Here is a 17,298-nt window from a genome sequence, read left to right on the forward strand (position 1 = left end):
GGAGGAGCGACCCGCAGAAACTGCAGGAAGCCACAGACACGCCCACCGTTTCAAGCTCTTTTCTCTCTCTCACTCTCTTTAAAAACAAACAGATGTTGAAGCTATTCCAGAAGAAATGAAAGCAGAAGTAGGGAGAGAACTAAAACATGCAGGACGCAGACTTTGGGCACCCCTGATCTGGACATTATGCTCACAGACAACCAAAGTTGTGGCCTTTTCTACTGAGCCCATAGAAAAGTAATCTTGTTTGGAAAGGGTCACTTTGTTTATCTTCTGACTTTTCCACACACGTAATTAAAATTTCCATTTGACATATTTCATATAGATGTGAAATCTTATGAAATGTGAGGCAACTTTGTGGTAAGAAATGTCAATTTCACCATTTTTCTTTGGTCTTTTACCCACCAACCAGGTTCAGTTCAAAGCCATTTATATGTGCTGGACAAGTATTCTATAAAATGAGAAGTATATTATTAAATATGTATTAAATTCATGAAGCTAACATCAGGACTGAATTTGTTCATTGTTGGCAGATGGCAGTGACTTCCAAAACCAAGAACACTCCAACTAAAAGATTTGAATCAATTTTTAAAATAAGTGTATTTCATTTGAGTTGTATTGTTTTCAATTGTAAAGTTTACAATATATATATTATTTTACAAGTAAACACCTGAAAATTTTCAGCTTTCACATTGGTGCCAATGACGCCTAGTGGAAGCATTTTCTTTAAGTGGTCACCTAATAACTTAATGGTGTTCACCTTTACATGAATCCAACTGTTTTCTTCCAATTTCAATTCCACTTGAAAATAGTGATGCACATTCACAGTGGCTGCCTAAAAACATGCATAAAAAAAAAAAGAAAACAAGGAGGCAGTGCTGGAAAAAAAAACATGCAGCAAGTTTATGAACCACTCAAGTATGTATTGATTTTTCCTGAATTTTTCCTTGAAACACAGGTTTTGGTCTAACTTGTTTTGTTTTCTTCTCTTTTTTTTTATTTAAAAAACGGATGCTTCAGTGCTCACGTGGGGCGTGATCTGATGAAAGCCCATAAAGGACAATGTGGTAGTGTATCTCACTTCAATGCATCAGTATTAAGTGGTATAAGTTTTATTATATCTACTTACAGATGAAATTCCTCGCTCATGATAAGGTCTGTCACTCCATTTGTCTGAAGAAGATAAACTGAAAGCATCAGTTGGACATGAGCAAATTTTTAGAAAGAGACCTGCAAGTGGATCCATTTCTTTTTGGTAGAGTACTAATAGAACCTTACGTGTTTTATCGTGCAAAGTAATAATTCCTTTCAGCTCACATTTCGTTCAGCCACACCTCGACTTTCTCCAGAGCATCTGTCAGCCCTCATTAATCAGGCAGCTGATCAAAAACAATCATAAAGAAAGTTCCTCTTCATTTAAAGCAATCTGGAAAAAAAAAAAAAAAAACACACAAAACAACCAAATAAAAAACAACTGATACCAAAGAGAAAACACAAAAAAACCTTAAATAGAGTGAGGGGTGTAAAAATTTGTATCCACAAAATTTTTATATGGACAAATCCCTGCTTTTGTCAAATAAAGTGAACAATTTGTTTTCTATTTGCAGTCATGATGAGCTCCAAATGCTTCCCAGGTTAAAAAAAAAAACAATGATTTGCACAGGTGTAGGCTCAATGTTGGGTTGAGAGAACATAAAGCATCAGGAGCAAAGCCTCCTTCATCCACCCACTTCTGTGCAAAGATGAAATGAAACTCTCAGACTGTAGGAGAGCACGGCCCTCAGGTCTCTCTGAACACTTCCACGCTATTTGTTAGAATAAAGAGAATCACACAACTGGTTTAAAAAACAAAAATGACCTTTTATTTTGTTAACATGGTTGTTACGATGCCGTCTTTTTCCACATGTCTGTATATTTATATATCTTTAGAACATGGCACAAGTTGTTTAGTCTTTTAACCAGTGCTAATGTGTAAACCAAAGTAATGCTGATTTTTGTCTGTATTTACAATAAAATCAAAGAAATGTACAAGACTCCATTGCATTACACAGTTTCGACATTACGTACAGATAAACTTTGATCCCTCTGTACAATCTAACATCATTAGTTCATTTTTTATTTTGTTTTATTTTAATTCTTTACAAATGAGTTCATGATTCGTTTTGGCTTCAGCACATACATTTCCCCCCCACATCTCGACTCGTACCGCGGACCCTCGCTAACATGACTCACACCTTTAACCATGCTCTCACACTTATGAGTTCCTTGAAGAAATTAAAGCTACTATCTACACACGACATGACACACGCCTTCTCAGAATAGTGTCCTGGATTCTCCCTCGACGTCCCCACTGCCATGATTCCATCTCATTCTTGAAATGAAAAATAATCTTTAAAAACATTCCATGATTTCCCTCTTTGGCACACATCCCGTCTTTCCATCTGCTGCCGCTCTGCTGAACTCACATTTCCATACAAGCACATCCACTTTAAAACAAACACACTCGTAAACCCAAGTTCATGAAAGAAGTTTCCTGTGTTGCTCCTTGCCTCTGCTGCAGGGTGAAAGAAGAAATCAGTCTGGAAAAAATGTTCTTGGATTGTACAGCAGATCCATCTCCAGACTTATACCCAGGAGTCAGGAGAACCTGGGTACTGTTCTGCCCTGTAGGAAGGCCTCCGTGTGCTAGCATAGTAGTCCACATAGTTAGAGGTGGATTTCAGTCCATGTGGCTGGGAGCTGTAGTCTGCTGTAGGAGGGTAGGTGATGACTTCTTCTAAATACGCATCGTCGTAACCGTGAGGATGCTGCAGGTACATCCTGTATGTGTCGTAATTCCTTCGACTCGGCTCTTCTGTGTAATACACAGGCTGCAAGAAAAGAGGCAGAGAGGCCCTGCATTAATTCATTCTAAGAATTTGTATCAAGTCAAGCTGTAACTGAAGTTTTCCTAAAATGAATTTACTCTAAATTCCTTGATTTAATGTAGTTTTCACAGTTAGAAACCCATCACCAAATCTAAGACCACTTTATGGTTTCCAAGAACATCTCCCATGGGATTCTGCTGGCAGCAGATAAGGAGACTTTACCTCTTGAGTTTACTTTTATCTTTACCATTCTTACATTTCTTTTGGTATCATGTGAATCAGATCATGCCATAAATGCCTAATCTTTCCAGTAGAGTTGCTCAAGGCTGTATTCTTGGCCCTATTGTTTTTTTGTCATTAATGTGCAATTGCTTGGATAGACTCCAAGGTGTCCTTCATAATGACTGGTGTTTTTATTCTGATGATATCCGACTGTTCTGTTCATTAGTGAGGTCTCTGAGTCATATATTGTTGATGTTTCTGTTAATATTATGGAGATTAATATGGATACCAGCAGACCACTGGCAAAAATGCTGAGATAAAATACTTTCAGAGTTGCCAGCCCAAAATAGACTTGGTTTGGATGCTGCTTTGGCGTGAGGCCAGAATAGCCTGTCATCACACAACACACACTTCATTGATAAGCCAGCCACCACGATACCGTCACACAAGCTGCAGGTACACAAACACATCAAGAACCCACAGGAACCCCGTTTACTTTGTTAATATCATGTTGTGCACTTCGTTTAATGTCAATGTGACATTGTGCTGGAGTCTGCAGCCTACAGATTCAGAAAATGCAAATATAATCTTGCTTAAGCATTCTAAAATGCAAGTAAGTTCTTTCTTCGTTTTTAAATAGAACAAAGGATTCTAGCATTATGGAAGCCAGAATCCTTAAGGAAGTGTGAGCGTTTACTGTATAGACTTAACTGTTACTGGCTGCTTTAGGCTTTGCTTTATATTTATTCATAAAGTAGAAAAGAATCTTAATGGACATTTCAACTTAGTACACACATAATCTGATAAGTACATATACTCTGATATTCAGTTTGATGTGATCTACCATCAAATCTCCTGTCATTTAGATTTGGTATCTTTAGTTTGACTATTTTCATGTTCAATTCAATTCAAAATACTTTATTGATCCCAAAGAAAACTTGATGATTTACATTTAATTCTACCACAAGGAATGTTTACAACTCCTGGAGCACACTCACATGCTCGGTCCCTTCCTCTCCTTGTGTCTGTTATCTGAATGGGCACACATGGACGTGTCCTGCAGGGACAGCTGCCCGAGACACAGAGAGGACATCCCAATCCCCGCCGTCACATTCACTCTCACTCACACAATGGCTGATGTGCTGAGTTATTCGCAGCAACTGCAGCAGAACGTGTAGCAGGGCCTTTGTATTTATAAAGTGGTGTAGATGAGCTGGGAAGTTTCACTTTATTCTTTTTGCAGTGAGAGTTCCCTTTAATTTACTTTAACTGTTTGTCTTTACATCCCTTCAAAATGTCCACATAGAATAACAGATCAACTTAAAAATAAAGTACAACTTTTATTCTCAGAAAAATTTGAGAAACACCTGACCAATGTTGTGTTGTTATAGTCAAGGTGGCAGACAGTGATGGTCAAAGTTAGTCACTGGGGAAAATATTCTAGTAAAGTTGATGATGTGATTTAGTGTTTTCTCCCATACTGATTGTGAATGTTTTGGCTACAACAAAGGGCTGCGAAGTAAAATGAAATATATTTAATGCGTCGTGCTTGGTTTTAGAACCAAGTTAAAAAGTAAAGAAAAAACATAAATGATCTAAACAAAACATAAAACAAGTTTGTTCCTTTATATGCTCCTTCATATGCGCTTGTATTGTTGCCAAGAATGGAGAGGTTGTGAGGTCTGACCAGGCTTTTATGAAGAAATATTATATTCACCTGTGATCTTCTGGGCTCCTCTCTTGTGGGTGATGAGTAATAATATGGAGACGGTTTGCCAGACCCTGGAATAAAACATAACAGTAAAGTTACTGTTGCTGTGAATAAAATGGAGGAATTTAATACAAAAACATCTAATTTCATATAATAGAAAGAGTCTGCACATCCTCAAAGGGCAAATTTAGATGGAGCAGGATCAAATGGGCTGCGCTTCGCTGGAGAGAAATACCACCAAATAATGGGGTTGGCCTGTGCTGCACTGTAGTTTACATAACCATTGGGGACGGGCATTTTCATTGGCACTTTATCAAACTGGTGGAATCCAGAAACTCAATTTCCACTTCCCTGCCCAGAACATGAATTGACAAGGCTGTAGTTTTGCTCGTTTACTCTGCCCGCTTCCTGATCCCACCAACCAGTGAGGGATGTTGTCTGGATTGCCCAGACATACAACTCACTGCTTGGACCGAATGTGTTAAAAGCACAATAGTGAAGCACTGACTTCTAGATTGTAGATGGACTTTAGGGACAAACAGCTCTTAAGTTAAACTGACTAATTGTCATAGGGCTGATAGTAGGGAGATAAAAGTGGATCTGCTGGGAGCAGTAGGGAGAATAAAGGAGATAACAAAATGGTCGTGTGGAAATGAGCAAAACGTGATCTCAAGTACAGAGCAGAGCATTCATGACCTCAATCAGATTTCTTTTAAAGTTCACCATCTTTTAGATAAGTACCTGTATACTGTTTTCTGTGAATACTGCCGTCTCCTTGGTAATTATAAAACTGCATAGTTGACTGAGTTCTCTGATAATCTCTGACTGAGCTTCTGTGCTCTTTGATGCCCAGCATTGCCGGAGATGAGGTGGCACTGGCGGCTGTGGAGAGAGAAAAAAAATTGCATATTTATTTTCACAGCTCCTGTTTCATTGCTGCTGCCTGGAAGCTACCAGAACGTACCAGAGTGGTTGACTGGAGACATCTGGACGTTGCTGGTGGCAAGGGTGGGCTGAGACTTGAACCTGTCCCGTTCCAGTGTTGACACTGGGGTGATGAAATGGTTTTGGTTCCAGCCATCCTGTGAGGGGAGAAAGTGGCAGTCAGAGGAACCAACACAAAACCAAAACCTTTTTATTGGAATTTTATGTAATAAACCAACACAAAGTATTGCTAAATTGTGAACTGTCGATGCTTTTCCAACATTTGCACTGTAACCATGTCATTCAAATACATGAATATCCTTCAATCTGAAATGCTGTTATTACCTTTTGGTAGGTTTTCAGTTGTGTCATAGTGCCTACTCTATCTATTTACAAGTGATTAATTAATACCAATGTTGATGCAGAGAATAATTATAACCCAATTGGACTCTATTTACATTATATGGCAATTAAATAACCTGGATTTTATCTAGGTGCATCAGACCAAAGTGGGCTGAAAACTAATGAGTACAATTTTGAGATACAAAAAAAAGAAACACACATAATTTTTCTTTGTTTGTGTTGGGCTAACACATAAAATCCAGCTGAAACACACATGTAGGTATTACGTGACAAATTGTGACAGAGTTCAAGGAAATCAATACTTCTTATTTAAAAAAAAATACATTCAGCACGTCTTGATCGTTTCTGATATTTCTATTTCAAATATAATCATAAAATCATTGAAACATTTAGCACTGAACAAACTGTATGAACCTTTTTGTAGATGGGCCGTAGATCCCTGTACAGCCACAGCGTGTTCAGCACCTGAGCTGCTGCCTTCACCACCTTCACTGAATATCTGGAAAACAGTCAAACTTTGTTATGCATTACTGAGCAAGAATTCATTATGGTTAATACAAGACAGCATGATTGATGGAGTAGGTTGTCCTTAATACGTTTTAACCTAGAATCGTACTGAATATAAAGCAAACTAAAAATAGGTGCTGCAGCATTGTTCCATCGGGATGCTAAACTTCAAGGAACACACTGCCCACACACTCCCCAATGCCTGCAGCTGCTCTTGTTATGAGGACCACTGTCCAGCGTTCAGGAAAGCATTTTAACAAACGTGTGCGTCGGCAACCCCACCTGTCTCCTCTGCCCTTGGTGATGTCGACGAGCTTCTTGATGCCACCTGTGTCGGCCAATGCCTTGGCGTTTTCCATGTTTTTGCTGGTGACCTCATGCAGCGTGCAACAGATGGCAGCCACAGTCTCATCTGACAGCAGGGTGGTGTTCCCCCCAGGGAGGCGGTTCACCAGGTCCCTCATCGCGTACTTCCCTGCAGGGGAGGGAGGCGGGACTTGCAGCTTATGCATAATGACACAATGTACTGCAGGTTTGCTGCAGAAGCTCAGGCAAGGACAGAATGATGCATCACATGTGTACAATGATTTTGATACAATTTTTTTAACATGTTCTGCAATGCACTTGCAAATAAATTCTGTGCTGACCTCAACAGTACTTAATGTCATCTAAATAAAGGAGTAACATTCAATATGCTGGGCTCTGCAGCATGGTAGGCACTTTTCTTAAACGACACTGTATGTGTGTTTCAGTGTGAAGGAGGATTGCCTTCCTTATCTGTCCTTCAGTGCAGCAGCCTGGCTAAAGATGCTGAATACTTGCTGCACCAAGTCAAACAAAGACCTCAAAAAGCATATTTAACCATCACTAAAACCTTATTAACCCACGCCGTCAGACATCACTCGTGCAGCTGAATAAACATTCATTTCACAGAGTGAAAGACGGTTTTATGAAGCATAGGATTGTAAAGGAGGATTAGCACATGGCTTTAGCTGGGACATATATGCTCATCATGCACATGAATGTCATATTTATATTAGGCTGTGAGCTTTTTATTCCCTGAGACAAAATAATCACAGAAAAGTCCTAGTCATGCAAGCTTATTGCTGAATATTCATTTAAATTTTGGACCGATTTAATGACAGATTTATCAACAAATTATTTGGTGGTTCTATGATTAGTTTGGAAGTGTCCTCATAGACACACAGTTTAGTTTCCAAAAGAGATGAATTGAGAGATGCTGACCGGAAGGTTGCAGATTTAAAACCCCTGACTGCTACAGGCTGTCCAGCAGCTCAAAGATCCCAACATTTTTCTGTTATTGAATGCACCATTCCTAGCAGCACCAGGTCACATATTCAATGGCAATAGAAATTTAACTCATTTCAATATCAGCGAGGTGTTAAAATATGAATTCAGAGGATGCACAGAGGTGTAGTTATTTAAATGCCAGCAGTATTTTTACGTCAAAAGAAATTTCTACACTTCACTAGAGACTCATTAGATAACAGAAAGTTGCTCTGTTTTATCCTTTTGAGCCATCGACCTCTTATGAAACATGCAGGATTTGGAAATTATGGTAATTGAACCAAGAATTGACCTTGATTATGGAAAACTAAGCTAATGCAGATATCTTTGCATTAGCTTTGCTGGTCACACGAGATGTAAGCCCTCTTTTACAGATATTGTCACTTATCCTAGTATATATAATTAAGAACTGTTCATAGCACCATCATGAAGGACCTAAGGATCAATGTGTGTTGGCTTCAATGCCTCATTAGTCCTCCGGCAATAGATTTCCAGTTCTTGTGACGAAAGCAACTCAACCATATCTCCTTTAAATTTGCTTTCCAAAAAAGTTGTTTTATTTGTTCATTATGTCTGCAGCATCTATTTACTTTATGATTAATCCCCAAGATAAAATCTCGTTAGGAACTTTGGCAAAATAACTTTCACTCCTAACAGTTTTGAAATGCCAGTAAATGAAAATCTTTGGTTCATTACTGGTTCAAAACTGGCATTGACAACATTCTTGCCTTGTATAAATCTGCACAGAGTTTTTTTGATTTTTCAGTGATATGTGTTTGTTTGTTTCTTTCAGGGAAGCTGCCATCTGTAGTCAATCACAACTACTTAACAAGAAATAAATTCTGGACCTTGGCAAGCTACAAGAGCGTTTGTGGATTATGTCCAGAGGGAAAACATGTAAACTTCAGACTGTATTTATAAGATCAACACATCATGAGAGATTGTGCATTAAGTTGAGCCAAACAAATTCGCAGCATGGTATCTGGGTTATTGGTACAGCATGAACTACATTACATGACATAAAAAAAGCAGAAAAACTTCTCATAAATAGTTTAGTTTAGTATATTTTTTTCAGTCCAAGATGTTTCAACCACAACAAAGTGGCTCCTGACCTATAAGCTCCTTGTTCCTGATGTCCAGCGCCATGTTTCTCAGAGCCGTGGCAACTGAACACACCACCCTGTCGTTGTCCATCCGCAGCAGTTCCACCAGGATGGGAAGCCCTTTCTCTTTACGAACTGCTGCACGAATGTACGCTGCAAACTGAATACAGAAAACAGATGAAAATTTTATTAAGGTCTCTGCATCACTAGGGAATACTGATGAGCTTGGGATGTGCATTTGTGATTTCAAGCGTTAAACTGACATTTGTGTGACTGATGCAGAAGAGGTGAACAGCCAAGCCCATTCGTATGCATTGCTTCACAACCACGGCAGAGAAGCATGAGAAAATCTGCTTTTGTGCTTTGACTGAATGCACATTTGCACTGTACCTTCCAGTTGCCAGCTGACAGGTTCTGAAGAGATCCTGCTGAACCTTCAAGAGTGGCAGGATTGGAGCTCTCAGCGAGCAGCGTCAAGTAAGGCTTGACCACAGAGGGGTGCCACAGCATCTCGGCCCCCTTCGGAGACTTGGAGAAACCAGGGATGGGCCCCACTCCGTCCCACTGAACACACAACTTACATGTCAGACTGTGAAAGGATGATGCTTTAGGAATCATTTAACAACAATAATTTTATTTTATCAGACAATCTTCTAGAGATCAGAATGTGTTAACTTTTCCCTGATGAGCTCTGATCAGAAGCTCATTAAACGCACCAAAAATTGGGCATTACACTATATTTCTAAAAAAAGTAGTAGTTGACGTTTACTTTGATGCATAAATAAGGATAATCTTACACATTTGTTATTGTCTAACATCTCTATCATGGCACCTGCAGCACATTTTTCACTTATATACACTAGAAACATATTTTCTGTGTGAAAAAAATTCAGACATAAAATAATGGAAAACTATTGGCCAAGAAAAGCCAAAGTTCTGTGCGTCTACAACTTACGAAGCAAAAACAAGCACAGTAGTCCAGTTAAAACACAACACTCACCGAATCCTCCTGCAAGCTGTTTTTCTTCTTCTTTCTCTTCCTGCCCCAGCAGCTGGAGTCCACCTCTTTACTTGGTGACTCTCGGCCCAATAAGCCATCTATTTCCTGGTTTACTGGAAATGATGATGGCATCATCTCCAACTCCAGACGATAAGACAAGTTCCTTAGAGTGCAAATACAGTTCTCCACAATCTGCCAGGCACAGAAAATAAAAGCTTGAACTTCATGCATCAATCCAAACAAGTATATGAGGACAGGTTAAAGGCAGCAAATCTTCTGTTCATTGTTACAATAAGGTGATACAGCAAAACAAAGTTACAATTTTTTTCAACTTTTTCCTCATAAAATTATTATAATTTTAATATTATACATTTATATAAAAACAAGGGGATCAAACAACAAAAAAATATAATAGAGAAATTAACAGAATATTTAGGAGCATTACAACTGACTTAATATACAAAATATGAAACAGTTTTATCCAATTCAAAACGGAAAATAAAACAAATAGTTGTGACGTAAAAGTAAATGACAAGTAAAATACATAGCTGAGATGCACTTTTGCTTAGGATATAGAAGTATGAACATTTTGTATCATAATTTTGCAAATTCCTTATCAATCATTTAAGCATATGTGTAAAGCACAGATCAGTAATAAACCAGTTCATAGTGCTTTACATCATGAAAACATAAAGACATCATAAACAGTTTTATGATCAACAATTGTGAAAACTATTGTTGACTTGAAATGTTTATCAATATTTTTATTGTTTTGTTAACTGAATATCACAAGTTAAGGTTATTGCAGCTGAGATTGAGACCAGATACATTATTCAGTTCTCTAGCATTATAAAGATTATTGTATTATTACTACTGCCTTTGAATAAATTAGAATATTGTTGACAAATTTGTTTGTTTCAGTAATTCAATGAAGTTTGTATTTATTTTAGGGTAATTTTCTGTTATTTTCAGTTCATTTGGATGATTATATCAAAATATGTTTTTCATAAGACGATGAAAATTCAAATAATACTGATCCAGACTACAAACATGGAGATTTTTCTGATAATAATAGCCCACATCTTCCTGACTCCTCTCATCTGCCATTACATTGCTTTTAAATCTCCTCTGATCATTTTTCTTTTCCTTCTTCCTCTGCCCTTTTATTCTACATCCAACAGGTTGAAGTTATTAGGTTTATGCAAAACATGAATTCCTGACTCTTGAAATGAATAGCTGGAAGTTTGTCAATAGTGGCAGTTAAAAAAGTTTACCAATTAGACCTGTGGTAAATAATCTTACACTTGTAATATGCTTCTTATAGTCTTTGTTTGAAAAACTATCCACAATCCATTAATTATAAATCTATTTTTACCGAGGTTTTCCTTTGCTAAACAGAACATCAGGAAACATAGAACATTATCTTTTTGACTCGATTCTTTGCCAAATGGAGAAACCATCGCCACATTTCAGATGATTCACTTAACTTTCATAATGCAAGGATTCATGCATAGGAGATTGACTTTCTTTGCTGCAGCCATTGGATAAATGTTAATTTACTGTATGATTAACATCTGATGCTTAAGGTTGAATGCTACGCACAGTCTGGTTGTGCTTTGGGTGACAAAGCAGATCAAACAGTTTCTGTTAACTGCTCTGAGGGTCATTTAGACGGAGGCAATAAAATGATTCAAAGAGGATAAGTAGGGTATTTTCTCCAGAGCTTCTTATCAACTGGCTGCATATTCTCCTCCGGGGCTAAGAGTGTGTGTGTTGATGCGTGTGCGTGTGTAAGGGTGGGCAGCCGGCTTTGTGAAGTACCTTGCTGTCAAAGTCGGACGTGTTTACACAGGCTTTGATGACGTAGAGCAGTGAGTCAACCAGGCCATCACAAGTACGCATCTGTTTTCTGGCCTCCTCACCGGCTGAACTCAGGTTTCTTTTAAAAAAAACATGAACACATGAGAACATACACACGCACATACTCATTAGCCATTCAAGTTGGGGCTTTGCTTAGTAAACAAACGCCCAAAATGATAGCTGTGTGCCTCCTACTTGAAATGGTAATGTGGGCTTTGTTGTTCCCAGACACCATCTTTAATGTATGAGGAGACTTTGTGTGGCCTGACTCAAGTAAGTATTGTTCTTTGCTCAGTAAATAAAGGTCTTTAAGCCATACCTATGCATGTTCACATGATGCACAAACATATACAAACATATAGTGACTGCCACTAATTAAACCTGCAAAGCAACATACCGCAGGATAGAGAAAAAAGAACATTATATGAACCTTAATAGTATAAGTCCTTTGGGGTTCCTACAGTTTTTATGTCCAGACTTTTCCTGCACAAAGTTCACCATAAACACATATAGTAAGCACAGATATTTCCACATCATGCAGCCTTTCAATGTAAGGACAGAAGAAAATAAGGCAAGAAGGAAGGACACAAGGAAGAAAGTCAGGAATGAAAGAAGGAAGGAAATAGAAGAGGGAGGAATAGATTGAGGGATGGAGAAAGAAACAAAGAACAGAAGAGTATACAAAACAATAAAAAGAATATACAAAGGAATAAAGGGAAACAAGTCCTTGATTCTTTTCTTTTCTTACAAAAAAAAAAAAATTATTTAAAAAAAATGTAATGGGACAAAATTTTACAGTTGACAATACATACCAGATGCAATAGTGACAAATGCCCACAGTGAGGTGCTAGTGTCCAGCATGATCATCAGGTGGTTTACCTAAGGCAGCCTGTAGTGTTCCTCAGCACTAGGGAGGAGTGGAACTTCAGCTTGTGGTCATCATCGAATGTAGAGCTGCTCCATCCAGAGTGAGGGATGATCACAGTGTTGGTCAGAGTGGATAAGGCGTCCCGGATGATTGTCATCTTCACAGCATCGCATGAAGAAAGGTTCCACAAAACCCCTGAGGGAGTAAAGAAAAAAAAATGCAGGGCTCCTCTTTAATCAGTTGTCATCTGCATTGAGAGGAACTCATAAGAGAAATAATAATAATAATAATAATAATAATAATAATAATAATTTAAAAAAAAACTTCCAATGGGCTCAGGATGGATAGAAGAACAAATGCAAACAAACAAGCAGGGATTCAGACAGAAAGCCTCAGGTAAAAGATTTCTTTAGAATGAAAGCACAGCTTTATCACCAATGCATCACATTTCATCTACAGAGGATATCCTCAAGGTGGAGATTATTACTTGGATTGAAAAAGAAAGAAAGGATGAGGCAAGGATCCCTATGGCTCAGGCATTTCAAATGAAATATAAATAACGGAAAGTCTTCTATCATTTCACTCTGTTCAAATATACTTATGGTAACTGCTGATAATAATGCGCAGTCCTGACAGCCTTTGATGCTGCATCAGTCGAGGATTAGCCAGCATGTAGCATGTTCTCCTAATTAGATGGCTCTTGCTGCAAGGCTTATACTAAGGCAGCAGCCGCCTTCTGCAGGGTATCTGTAACCTTGCAGGAGGCTAATGCAGCACAAGCTCGAGTGCACTGTAAAGTCTCGAGAGTAAACACAGAGCTACATCTCATAAATGCTGCCATGACAAAACTAAAAAGGACACGTAAAACATGCATATGTGCAATCAGATAAAAGTCAAATCTGCTGCTGTCTGTACATAACAATATGCTCAGTTTGCAAATACATAAAACTGCATAAATCCATGGAATCGCCTGTGCATTTGTGGACAGAAAACATTTCACCAACTGAGTGTGAATTTGAACATATAATTGAATTAATCAGTCTATTTTTATATATAAATTGAATACAGCTTATAAAATGGAATGAGAGGACATTTGTTCCGATTTAGCAAAATATAAATAACTTTATCAGGACCAGCCCACAGACAAAACCAAATTTCTTTTGTGTGTTTTCATATTTATGTCACATAGATTGAAATCTTATTTGCATATCTAAATAAAAACTAACTTCTGCAGCTTCCATCCAAATTCAATTTTTATTTTCTCTCAGCATGTTGTTCCCTGACTTTATTTGAAGAAATGGAAAAGACAAAAAACATATAATAGATCCCTGGAGCCCAATTCTGACAGTGCTGTCAAAGCTTTACAAGATACACAGTGAAAATATTGTTTCCTGTATTATGTAGAGTTGATATTGATCTGCAATGATCTACAAAAATCAATCGGTTTCAGCTATAACGTTCTCTGAGGGGTGAATTCTTTCAGCTTCCATTGTACTATCTGCCACTAATTCAGTGTAGCAAGAAAAGTTTTTATTTTTCAGATTATGTAAATAAATCAGAAAAAAATACTAATTACTAATAAATTACTTTAATTTGACAACAACAGTTTTCAAACTTAATTATTCTATTGCAAAAATAAACTGTGCACATTAAGAGTCCAGTGCATCAATAATTACATAAACGTTAGCCAAGTACAATTTTGAAGGCCTTTTAAAATGAGGAAAATAAGATCTTTCATATTGGGTCTAAATTAAGTCACCACTGTTTTTGACCCTAAAACTTCAGGCCATGAATCACAGAGATTTGGGAAATTCCAGGACATGGAATAACAAGTTGCTGTGGATTAATCTAAAATGTCTGTCAAAGACATTTTCAAGCTCCTTGGAGAAAAGCAGCTCCTATGTGTTAGAAGGCAATGTTTCACCTTAGAGATTTAGCATAGCTATAATCAAGGTAACCACATTAACATAAACACAATACATTTAGCATTTTTTGAAGAAGTACTTAAACATGTCTTAAATATATTTACTTATTTGAGAAAACGTTAATATATATACACACATACATACATACATTTCTAAATCTATCTTTTTAATTTTTCTCCCCCATCTTTCTGTCTCTGTTTATCTCATCTTTCATCTGTTTCCGTCTCTCTCCACCTTTCAATCTTTATCCGCTGTATCTTTTTTTTCTCTCTCTGTCATGTATGCATTTCCTTACCCAGCTCGATTTTATACAGCCAGAGGGAGTATTTCTCCTCTGACAGTCAAGCCGGGTCAAAACCTTTTATTCAGTGATGACTTGATTTCTGCTGCATGTCAGGGGTCGGGCAGGAAGCACTTGGGCTATTTTGTACACTTCAACTTTTGCCATGTGCACCAGCAGTGAAAGAGTTTCTCCTGCTTCTACTTACAGGAGACTACATACTGAAATCAAAATTAAATTTGGCATGTTTAGAAAATGCAGATATCATTGAAAGGTCTCAATGCTTTCCCAGTGCAATCTTTGTCTGCTGGCAAAAGCGTGTGATCACCCATGTGTGAGTGTGTCAGCATTGGTGACAGAGCGTGAAGTGTGTGCTTTTATCCAGCTTTTATCAACTTTGGTGTTTCATTACAAGGAGCTGATTGTAGAGGAATGGCCACACGGAGACAGAAAAAAACTCATGTGATGTGGCATTATTTAGATAGCTTAATAAAATTAACCCCATTAACTGTGAACATGTACAATTACCACAAGTCATGATATTCAAGGAGGGGCCCCCTGTGAAACAGAAACCCCCTGGGATTATGGAAGTGAAAACACTTGAAGCCACATATGGTGTTTTCTGTGGCTTACTAATGAAAGTCATGGACTCAGCAATTTTGATAGTCAATATCTTTCAATAATTGAAAATATGATAAAGTCCACACATAAGTGTTCACATTTTGACAAATCATCATGATAAAACCGAAGATAATGTCTATTTAACTTATAAATATGCGGCATGGGCACCCTACAGGAGCCTGCCAGCGGAGTGAATGATTCTGCATATCAAAAGCAGAGCAAAAGGTGGGAAGCAATCTCTGCTTGAGAAAGCAAGAAACAGTATTATAAAATTTATGCACTTATTCAAGCACATTCAGCTTTATATTTCTGATTTTCAAACCACTCAGAAAAGAAGTGTCTTGAAAAAGCTTCCAGCTTAATACAGAAAAAAAAAATAGATTCCTGCTGACCAATGTCTTTGCTTTATCTTCACTCAATCCATAGCTTCCCTCAAACACGTTCCTCAGGTCCACAACCACTCTACCGGCAATTTGCAGAAAGGAATGGTCTCTGCAGGATATCAGACTAGTCCTGCGGAGGCTACATGCTGGAGAAATCAACCGCACGAATTACTGAGGTGTGACTGACAGTGCTGTCAGTGGAGCAACACCAGGAGCAATACTCATAAGTCATATTTGACAGTCAGATGGACCAAACCTGTGTCTATTTGTTTCTGTGTCCCTGATATTTGTTGTCCTGTTTTGTTGCTGCTTTCTTGTGGCTTTACTTGAGTTTTTAAACAGTGACCCAAAAACAAAGTAATAGCAGCAGGGTCATTAATTTATAAAACAAGCACAGAAAGGAACTCGGTGTGCTTTCATGGGGAAATGAAGAAATACATTAGGAAGCCGCAAATAAGATGGGAGTTAGATTGAAAAAGATTTCTTTTAAAGATTAAATGGGTAATGTGTAACAGGTTGCAAAGTTTTACTATGACATAGATAGATTAAAAAAAAAAACGAATCAAATTTAAACAACTGGTCACAATACACAGAATTTGTTGGGCTGGTACCTTTGTAAAACAAATTTGTCCAAAAGACAACCCATTCTAACAAATGTCCTGCAAAATTTCATTGTCAAACATGTTAAGATCTTCAGCTTCAAATGCTTGTCAGCGGCCTTTTTTCGACCCCGGCTAACATTTCATGTCTGAGACCTAGTCAGCAAGGTAATATTGTGAAAGAAATAATATTGTCAATCTGTGGATATTTTCACTTATGGGACAGGCACTGAATTAGTGAGAATAAATAAAAACAACTCTAGATAAAAACTAACTTTAAAATGTATTGTTGGGAGGATTTGCACCAATGTTTTATAGTATCAGCTGCTAAAAGAAAATATTAAGGTCTGAGTTTGTGATATGATGAGTGTCATAAAGTTTTAGGATCATCTAAAATAACCACTGCATTAGTGTAATATTGTGTGAGTATTAATAATAATAATAATAATAATAATAATAAAAAATCAACAGGAAAGAATGGAAATATGTATTGTCCCTAAATGGAAAACCTCAGGTGTAAATGCAGCAAGTTGCAGTTAAAAAAATAAGGCCTATTTAAACTAAAATAAAAAATATCAAAACAAAAACAGAAGTAAGAGACTAAAGGCAAAAGCATAACACATATTACTAAACCATATCTTTGTGGAGAGTTGTTTACTTCAAAATAGTTTCTTCCAGTATTTGTGCTTCCTCTTTTGTAATTTTTAAATACTTCACTGATTCTAAAATGGCTACCTTTGAGTCCTTCTCTCTCAAT

The 17,298-nt window shown here is 37.5% G+C and overlaps 1 protein-coding gene across 5 annotated transcripts in view; it reads right to left on the reverse strand.

The window, feature by feature from the left end:
- Positions 1 to 1,839: 1,839 nt before the first annotated feature.
- LOC129361066 (plakophilin-4-like) overlaps positions 1,840 to 17,298 on the reverse strand; it is an 83,050-nt gene continuing 67,591 nt past the window's right edge. For all 5 annotated transcript variants that reach the window (XM_055031696.1, XM_055031699.1, XM_055031695.1 and 2 more), the window contains 11 exons: positions 12,745 to 12,928; positions 11,827 to 11,944; positions 10,006 to 10,197; positions 9,396 to 9,569; positions 9,015 to 9,165; positions 6,877 to 7,069; positions 6,502 to 6,586; positions 5,765 to 5,882; positions 5,542 to 5,682; positions 4,807 to 4,871; positions 1,840 to 2,870 (listed from right to left, as the gene is read on the reverse strand). In XM_055031696.1, the coding sequence (XP_054887671.1) occupies positions 2,625 to 2,870; positions 4,807 to 4,871; positions 5,542 to 5,682; positions 5,765 to 5,882; positions 6,502 to 6,586; positions 6,877 to 7,069; positions 9,015 to 9,165; positions 9,396 to 9,569; positions 10,006 to 10,197; positions 11,827 to 11,944; positions 12,745 to 12,928 (1,667 nt within the window). In that variant the 3' untranslated portion in view covers positions 1,840 to 2,624. The remainder of the gene's footprint in view (positions 2,871 to 4,806; positions 4,872 to 5,541; positions 5,683 to 5,764; positions 5,883 to 6,501; positions 6,587 to 6,876; positions 7,070 to 9,014; positions 9,166 to 9,395; positions 9,570 to 10,005; positions 10,198 to 11,826; positions 11,945 to 12,744; positions 12,929 to 17,298) is intronic.

Source organism: Poeciliopsis prolifica, unplaced genomic scaffold (assembly GCF_027474105.1).
Source record: "Poeciliopsis prolifica strain line A6 unplaced genomic scaffold, Auburn_PproV2 SCAFFOLD007, whole genome shotgun sequence".
Lineage (NCBI taxonomy): Eukaryota > Metazoa > Chordata > Actinopteri > Cyprinodontiformes > Poeciliidae > Poeciliopsis > Poeciliopsis prolifica.